At 53.1% G+C, this 8,341-nt stretch overlaps 1 protein-coding gene across 1 annotated transcript; it reads left to right on the plus strand.

Annotated features, from left to right (window-relative positions):
• Positions 1-4,424, plus strand: DLX1 (distal-less homeobox 1). Its single transcript, XM_058548631.1, has 3 exons — positions 1-744; positions 1,396-1,595; positions 2,726-4,424. The coding sequence occupies exons 1-3, from the start codon at positions 432-434 to the stop codon at positions 2,978-2,980; spliced, it is 768 nt and encodes a 255-aa protein (XP_058404614.1). The 5' UTR covers positions 1-431; the 3' UTR covers positions 2,981-4,424.
• Positions 4,425-8,341: the final 3,917 nt, after the last annotated feature.

The raw sequence follows: 8,341 nt of genomic DNA on the forward strand, positions 1-8,341 counted from the left end.
CCGCGGAGGTCCCGGCGCGGGTGCCGCAGCTCATTGTGCCTCCCACACGGCGCGCTCTGTTGCAGAGGAGCCCCGGCCGGGAAGTGTGGACGCGTCTCTCCCGAGGCCCGGCAGCCTCGTCCGCTCCAGTCCAGCGGAGCCGGAGCGCCTCGGACCAATCCCCGGTGATTATGCAAGACAGCGGACCAATCAGCTCCGCCAGCTCATGAATATTTATGACCTTGGCTGAGTCAAAGCTTTGAAGCGAGTTTGGGGAGCTCCGCAGCATCATGCTTAGACTTTTCAAAGAGACAAACTCCATTTTCTTATGAATGGAAAGTGAAAACCCCTGTTCCTCTTAAATTGGGTTCCTTCCTGTCCTGAGAAACACAGAGACCCCCAAAAGGGAAGCAGAGGAGAGAGAGACCCACACCCAGACCCCGCGAGAAGAGATGACCATGACCACCATGCCAGAAAGTCTCAACAGCCCCGTGTCGGGCAAGGCGGTGTTTATGGAGTTTGGGCCGCCCAACCAGCAAATGTCTCCTTCTCCCATGTCCCACGGGCACTACTCCATGCACTGTTTACACTCGGCGGGACATTCGCAACCCGACAGCGCCTACAGCTCGGCCTCGTCTTTCTCCCGACCGCTGGGTTACCCCTACGTCAACTCGGTCAGCAGCCACGCTTCCAGCCCCTACATCAGTTCGGTGCAGTCCTACCCCGGCAGCGCCAGCCTCGCCCAGAGCCGCCTGGAGGACCCAGGTACGTGCGCCTGCCAGGGAGAGGGAGAGAAAGAGGTACAAGGGAGAGAGGGAGGGGGAGAGAGACAGAGAAAGGAGGGAGAGGAGGGGAGAGAGGTGGGGTAGGGGGTGGGGAGGGCTCCGGAGCAGTGGAGGTTTCGGGTATCAATCTATGGATCCTTGTCATAACGAAGAAATTTTAAAAAAAATCCACCCAACGCGCAACTATTCAGCAAAGGATAAATCCGAGGGCGTCCCCTGGCACTGGCTGGGCCTCTGGGCGGCTCTGTGCGCAGAGCACTCAATGCCCCGCTGGAAAACAGAAACCCACATGTTCACGTATTAGTCTCGGTAATTATTTATTGCGTAGAGCTATAAACAATGTATGCAATTAAGGGTAATTAAACCTCAACTACCGCCTGCAAAAATAGCAAACTTTCCCTGCAAAGGCAGGAGCTGCGCGCCTGGGAACTGCCCGAGTTCGCCTGCAGGGGCCCGGGTCGGGCCCTCGGACTTTGCAGGACCTTTTCCTAGCTTTTGGAATTTCTTGAACGTTCTCTCTCCCGGCCCTGCCTCCGCCATCCCTCGGTAGCCACTCGCCCGCAGCCCCCCTGTCACGAACGGCTGGCTGTCCCTCGCATTAACAGCGGCTCCGCTTCTGCTGTCCCTCCAGGGGCTGACTCCGAGAAAAGCACGGTGGTGGAAGGCGGTGAGGTACGCTTCAATGGGAAGGGGAAAAAGATCCGCAAACCCAGGACGATTTATTCCAGTTTGCAGCTGCAGGCTTTGAACCGGAGGTTCCAGCAAACTCAGTACCTAGCTCTGCCCGAGAGGGCGGAGCTCGCGGCCTCTTTGGGACTCACACAGACGCAGGTACCTCGCTGCTGCCCCTCCTTCAGGCAGGCCTCCCGCCGCCGGCCTGCGCTTGGAGCTTTATTTCTTGCTCTGGCCTCAGGGTCGGGGATTGTGTATGTCTGTGTGTCTGTGTGTCTGTCCACCACCCGGGCTCTCCCCGTGTCTCTCCTTCCTCCCGCATTCTCTCTGCCCTGGCTCTGTCGCTGCAATCTGTACTCCGCGCTGCCTCCCGGTCTTTCTCCCTGGACAATCTGATTAGGGCGCAGGAAGGATTTCCCTAGACGTTTTGTTTGGGGACTCTGAGGTCACACGTGCCCGAACAACTAGAACAATAGACACGGGGCTTAATCCCTTCTTTGCCTTTAAAGAGTATGACTAATAACTCAGGGCCTGGGCCCGAGCCTCTGTCTCCCTCCTCCACCTCCTCCTCCTCCTCCTCCTTAGCGGCTTGCGGGGGGGGGGGGGGGATCCTCTCCTCTGCCCTCTCACCTCCCAAGTCCCATACCCTCGAGGAGAAATGGGACCTTCTTTCCCTCATTTCTCTAAGACTCCGGGGAGCCCATGGGCGGCGTGCTATTCAGGACTGGCGCGTGTTTCCAACACCCCGGGCCGGGATTTGGAGCAGAGCTGGGAAGAGCAAACACATGCTAAGGAAAAGTTGATTTAAGTCCAAATGGAACATTTAACAAAACCCCGGGGCCTCCTCAGTCAGCCCCCCACTCACTCAAGAGCAGAAAGGATGGCACAAAGAGAAGGCGGGTCGCATTGCAAATAAATTTCCTCTACACCTTTCCTCCACTCCATTCTTTTATTGGTGTTCATATTGGAATCGAAGGCTCCATGTTGTGCAGGCGCTGTGTCTTCCCCAGACAATTGCCGGGGTCGGGCTGAGTCTTTGGCAGGCAAAGGCCTGGATCCCTGCTCACCCCTCACCATCACGCCCCCTGGCTCTCTAAGAGCTGCCCCTGCCGGCCACCCGCAGCCTCCGAGCCTTTGGTTCTTATTGAGGAGGATGCTCTGCTCCTCCGGCAGGGAGCTGGGGGGAATCCGTCCTCCTCTCTCCGCTGTCCCACGGCCCCCTTTTCTCCCTACCACCGAGGTAGGCACAACGTACCTAGCCCAAGTCACGTTGTTGTCCGCTCTTGCAGGTCAAGATCTGGTTCCAGAACAAGCGCTCCAAGTTCAAGAAGCTGATGAAGCAGGGCGGGGCGGCTCTGGAGGGCAGCGCGCTGGCCAACGGCCGGGCGCTGTCTGCCGGCTCCCCGCCGGTGCCGCCCGGCTGGAACCCCACCTCCTCATCCGGGAAGGGCTCGGGTGGCAGCGCGGGCTCCTACATCCCCAGCTACACGTCGTGGTACCCCTCGGCACACCAAGAAGCTATGCAGCAACCGCAACTCATGTGAGGTTGCCCGCCGGCCTCCGGCCGCCTCCTTCCCGTCTCCCCGGCCCGGGCCCCTCCCGCCTCCCGGTCCATCCACCCCGTCCGCGTGCTCTGGGCCCGGAGAAGGGCCCAGAGGGAAAGAAGGGACAGTAAAGGCAGGGCACCTGCCGCCTCCTCGGAGTCCCGCGCGGTCCGGACCGGCGACTTCGCTGGAGCTTACACCCTCTCCCGAACCCCGGCCCAGGCCGCGCGGTGACAGCAGAGAGCGGCCCCGGAGCGCAGGCACAGCTGCCCGAGACAGCCGGAGCGGCGAGACGAGCCCGCTGGACCCGACCCACCGACCCTCAGCTGTGTGGGACTGTCAGGAAAAAACAATGTAGAAAAAGCAAAAGCTCTGTTTCGTCCTGTCCGTCTCTTGTCTCCTTTCGCTCTGTATCTGTGCGATGACGAAGTCGAAGTCCTCGTCCGTCCGCTGTCCTCATTCTGCGGCCTCTAAAGAAAGTCACCAGGTCAGAGGAGGCGCGGTCCCCCGGGCCGCCCAGTTCTGGATACCGGGACGTTTTGTCCTCTCGGACCTTCTCCCGGGCTAACTATCTGTGTAGCTCCTTCGGGAACTGGGGGAAGTTGAGAGGGAGGGGGTTTTATTTATTGAGAAATGGACTTCGCCGGAGGCTGAATGTTGGCCAATTCGCGGTGCTGTGGGGCGCGAGGAGCGCACGGTCCAAACGTACCGATCACTTGAAACGCACCCGGAAAAACGAATAAGGAGGACCTGGTGATTTTAAACTTATACAGTAACTTTTGTACTTCGCTGGTATGGAGAGGTTGGAGCCGAATGATTTGCATTTTTTACATGTCCCGCATTATTTTAAAAAGAAAGAAATGAAACCAACACAATTTTCTCATCTCGGGAAGAATGCCTTGGTCGCTTTGCCTGGACAAGAGGAAAATCCTAACTCCCTCCTTGGGGAGAAAGAGAGAGAGGCCGGATAGGCAGCGGAGAGAACACAGGCAGGCGTGGGCGTTACTGCCCTAATGCCAGTGGGCTTCAAAGTAAGACAAAAGCAGCTTTACAACAATCCCCAGGGGCTCCCCCAGAGTAATGCCAGTTGCCACCCTGAACGCACAGTCTCCAGTGCAGGATCTAATCACTGTACATATTATTATTGTTATTAATTATTATTGTTATTATTATTGTTCCGTAAACATGTTGCACAAGCTTAGCTTTTTTTCTGTTCCGTTGTGTGTGGCTGTAAATGCTTTGTGAAATGAGAATCTTGACATTTTACTTGTGAAATTTGGAAAATGTGATCAATTGAAATCCAACCGTGTTTTGTGTTCTCTATGTCAAAGTTTAGTTTTATATTGAGAATGTTAACTTATTGCTTTGTATCTTGGAAAAAAAGAACTTTGTAAATAAGTTATAAAGTTTCTTTGAGACAGTAAAATTATGGTTTTGAGAAAGAGCTGCTGTCTGGTGTGCTGTGTGAGAGGGTGCTGGTGGCCTGGCTGGGCCCCCACCTCTGGGGACAGATAATGCAGGATCAGCAACTCCTGGCCCCAGACCAGGATAAGGGAGCCAGGCCTCCTGCCCCACAAGGGGTCTGATCCCTACCTGGGTTAGAAGGGTGGTGGCAAGGGTCCCTGGGAAAGGGGATCAGGAACAGGTGTGGCATGGCAGAGCCAGGGCTGGAGCACCAAAGGGGCTGTGAAGGCCAGCTGAGAGGAGATGAAAGTAGAGCTCAAAGGCAGCCGGCCTGTGAGATTTGAGCCCCCCCCCCTCCCCTGCCCTATCACCTCGCGGGAGGCCTGGAAGCCTGGAAGGAGAGACACCCGGCTTTGCCCCTCGCATCCGCCGGGATCCGGCCTCCCAGTTTTTGCTTGCCTGGAGGGCGCTGAATCCCGACGCGGAAAAGACGCAGCCAGACGCCGGAAAGGGGCCGGAAGGACACGTCTATCAGGCTACCCCCCAATCAATCAGTGAGCTCCGGGGGACAGTTCCAAGGCGCCACCCGGGCTTCTCCACAGCCACTCCCACCCACCAGGGCCCATCCGCAATGAGAGGCCCATTCTCGCCTAATGATCCCGGGCTGTTCTGTGCGCCTCGGAGAAATGGAGGTGCCAAAGGAGGGGTGGGTGGCTCCAATGACTAGTTGGAACCTGAGCGCTACCCCAGCCCGAAAGTCTCGAGGCCAGGCCTTTCAGGGGCACCTCCGGTGGAATTGCTATGCTGAGTTCGCTCCAGGAGAACGTGGGCTCTGAGCAGCTGGAACCAGCTTGCCTCCCTCCTCCGCCCGGTGGCCCTGAACCTCAGCCCAATCTTAGCCCCAGACCCCGCAGCAAAGCTGAGGAAGCTCGGGAAAGCTGCTGGCCTCGGCCGGCTGCTTCGAGCGATTCCCGCTTCCCTCGCACTTCCCACACTTCTCCCCGCGGGGGCTGGCCCTCGGCTGGCTTTGGGGGGCCTTTCGCAGCGCGCTGAGGGGAGCAGAGAGGGGAAGGCAGTGATCTGTGTTGTGACAAGCACCCATTTTTCAATTGGTGCTGGTGAAAGATCAGATGTGCCTGGCTCATCCGACGCCCTTTGGGAAGGGGAGGGGTAGTGGCGGAGGGGGGTGATGGAGGGAGCAGAGGAGGTAGTGAGGGATGGAGCCGGGGACCTCGAGGCCCCTTCTGGGCCTAGGATTGGGGCTTTCCTCTCCCGCAGGCCCCCAGAACCTGGAGCGGTAACTCCAAGTAATTGGGGGAGATCAGACCTCGGAGACCAGGATGCAGGCAGGTGGACCGGCCTCGATGCTGAGAGAGAGAACCGATTTCCCAGGCTGGACTCCGACGCAGGGGCAGGGACTTCCCTGGATTTGGTTTCCCCTGCGAGATGTGACTTTGCTAGCAGGGAGGTTTTGGCAGATTTCTCTCACGCATCGGACTCGGGTACCCCAGACGGCAGCCAGGGCCCAACGCCTGAAGCCATAGGCAAAATGTGTTTGGTCAAGCGGATTTTAATACTTTGAGATATTAGCTTATACTAATTTAATAATCTCTTGCTAACAGTTCAAATAGAGAAATTATTAGTTTTAGCTCAACGAAGGCGGTCTTTAGTTAGGCTCTATTATAATTATAAGCGGTTGTACTTTTAAAAAATGTTAATCTCAATATAGGCCTAATTAATGCTGCCTTGTTAATGACAAGCAGTTCATCAAATATCTGATTCAAAGATTTTCATAATGAGTATATTAATTAAACTATGAATAATCTAAAGGTGGTTATATTTAAACAATACCTCATTATAATGATTAAATACTGATTTCGAATATTATGTCTTAACAATTGTCACTTAGAAAACACAACCTTTCCTTATGTATGAGTCTGTAATGGCAAAATGCAATTTTGGGATTTTTTTCCCTTGTTCAAAAAATGTGAACCTCATTTTAAAACACTTCTGAAATAGGTTACACACAGCTTAATGATTATCAAAATGACTCTTTTCTGCAAAAAAAGACCCCAAAGTGCGCATACAGCTGCAAACCCAAGAGGGTCAGCATCATTTCACTGTATTCTCTTCTTGATTACAAGCCGGGCCCATCAAACACAACATAATTACAGTAATTTCAGGTTTATTTATTCTAATGCAGTTTCCCCATCTCTCTGGTAATTATGAGCAATTTTTTCGCCCAGGGAATCTTTTTGCATTAACAAAAGAGATAACGCACTGAAAGCCAAATTTGCTGTGCATTGAGAAAAGGAAAAAAAAAAATCAAATAGGTGCGAGCTGCCATCTCTGCAATTCTCTGGTACCGGAGCCGGCAAATTGCTTGCAGGTGTATGGAGCAAGCTTGTCAATGGCTGGGCCTCCAAATTAGCAAATGCACAGCATCGAAGTAATGAAGACAGACTTAGCAAAATTGCCAAACAACAGATACCTCTTTAATATCTTCTCTCATACACACTTGCTCTAAAAGGACTAGGGGTGGGGGTGGAGGGGTAGAAGCAACAATCCCCAGCCCCCTTCTCACTGGTCTTGGGTTTCATAAGCCTGGGACTGAGTGGTCCTGCAAGTAGTAGTCTAATTGTGGAAGAACGCAGCCCCTAAATCTAGGCAATACTTTCAAAATATAAAATTGGAAACATGTTTATGGTTCACGGCTTTCCTTCATGGATTATTATGTTTTATTTTTGTTTCCTTCTTTTTGAGATCTGCACCTGGGCTGGGTCAGATGGCCCTTCAACCCTTTCTATTCTGCACGAGTTTTAAGAGCCACAAAAAGTTTTAAAATTCCCCCACCTATATGCACAGAAGTGTGAATTTATTCTTAAAGTCATTTGATGTAGAAATTAACTAAACCTCTTCCCTTGAAGAAACTGTCAATTTGTCATCTAAGGAAAGGAGATCTGGGTGCTGGATAGAGCACCTCAGATACTTGATCCTGAGAAAAACTGGGAGAAAAGAAGCAACTCAGGTCCCCAGGTATTATTTTTATCCTGCTATCCATCTCTTTCATGCTGTATCTTTTAAAAACCAACTTCAGAATTCTCTAGTGTTGGTCATCCCACCGCCTGGGTTAAGCATCCTGAAATCAAAGGTTAAGCGAACTTTTCTGCTCCCCGTCCCACGCGGCCATGGGAACCTCCATCAAATGCAGTACAGAGGGTAAGGATGTCTCCCTCCCATGACTCAAAGAAATCCTCCTCCGGTCCCCAGTTCCACAACAAACCCTAACTCCAGTGTCGACTGGCGAACGGCTCTAAAGGGTGCCTTTCCCAGGCTCAAGAAACATGTCACCCCCACCCACTCCCTTCCTACCCCCACCCCCCGCCCTCATTCCCCAACCTTCAGGGATTAACGCTTCCTAAAACATCAAGTGTTTTTATAAAAAGGAAAAAAATAATCCTGACATCGCTGACAAGAAGTTTTGATGGAAGAATTAGCTGGTGCATACATAATCACTCCCCCACCCTCCTACTCCCGGAGCGGGAGCCGCCGCGGCGGGCGCAGCGCAGCCTTCCAACCCTCTGAAAAATGAAACCGGTTTCCACCCTTACCTTCTTCAGTGTCAATTTCAGATAATCTGGACACAATCTTTGCTACATCAAATCAAAAGTGTCGAAGGCGGCTTTTGGCTGGGAGCGTGACAGGAAAGAAAAGGCAAAAAAGGAAAAAAAAAAAAGGAAAAAAACCCCCGAAAAATAGGAAATACAAAACCGACCAAACCAGAGCAAAACAAAATCAGAAAACCAAAAAGAATCCCCCAGCCCCATCCTTCTATCCTGAGAGTAAAGAGTGGAAAGAGGTCCCTAGGACCAGGCGCTTCCGAGCGCCGCAGGCTTTTTGCAGCTCTGCGCTTGCAGAATAGGACTGAAATTTTCGGCTATATAGCCTCTGTCTTTA

The sequence above is a fragment of the Diceros bicornis genome, chromosome 10 (assembly GCF_020826845.1).
Source record: "Diceros bicornis minor isolate mBicDic1 chromosome 10, mDicBic1.mat.cur, whole genome shotgun sequence".
Lineage (NCBI taxonomy): Eukaryota > Metazoa > Chordata > Mammalia > Perissodactyla > Rhinocerotidae > Diceros > Diceros bicornis.

What these genes read in the sequence shown, in the direction of transcription:
- DLX1 (XM_058548631.1), top strand. Translation starts at nt 432, where the DNA reads ATGACCATGACCACCATGCCAGAAAGTCTCAACAGCCCCGTGTCGGGC. An exon ending in GAGCCGCCTGGAGGACCCAG is followed by an intron (nt 745 to 1,395) that starts GTACGTGCGCCT and finishes CTGTCCCTCCAG; the next exon opens with GGGCTGACTCCGAGAAAAGC. An exon ending in TGGGACTCACACAGACGCAG is followed by an intron (nt 1,596 to 2,725) that starts GTACCTCGCTGC and finishes CCGCTCTTGCAG; the next exon opens with GTCAAGATCTGGTTCCAGAA.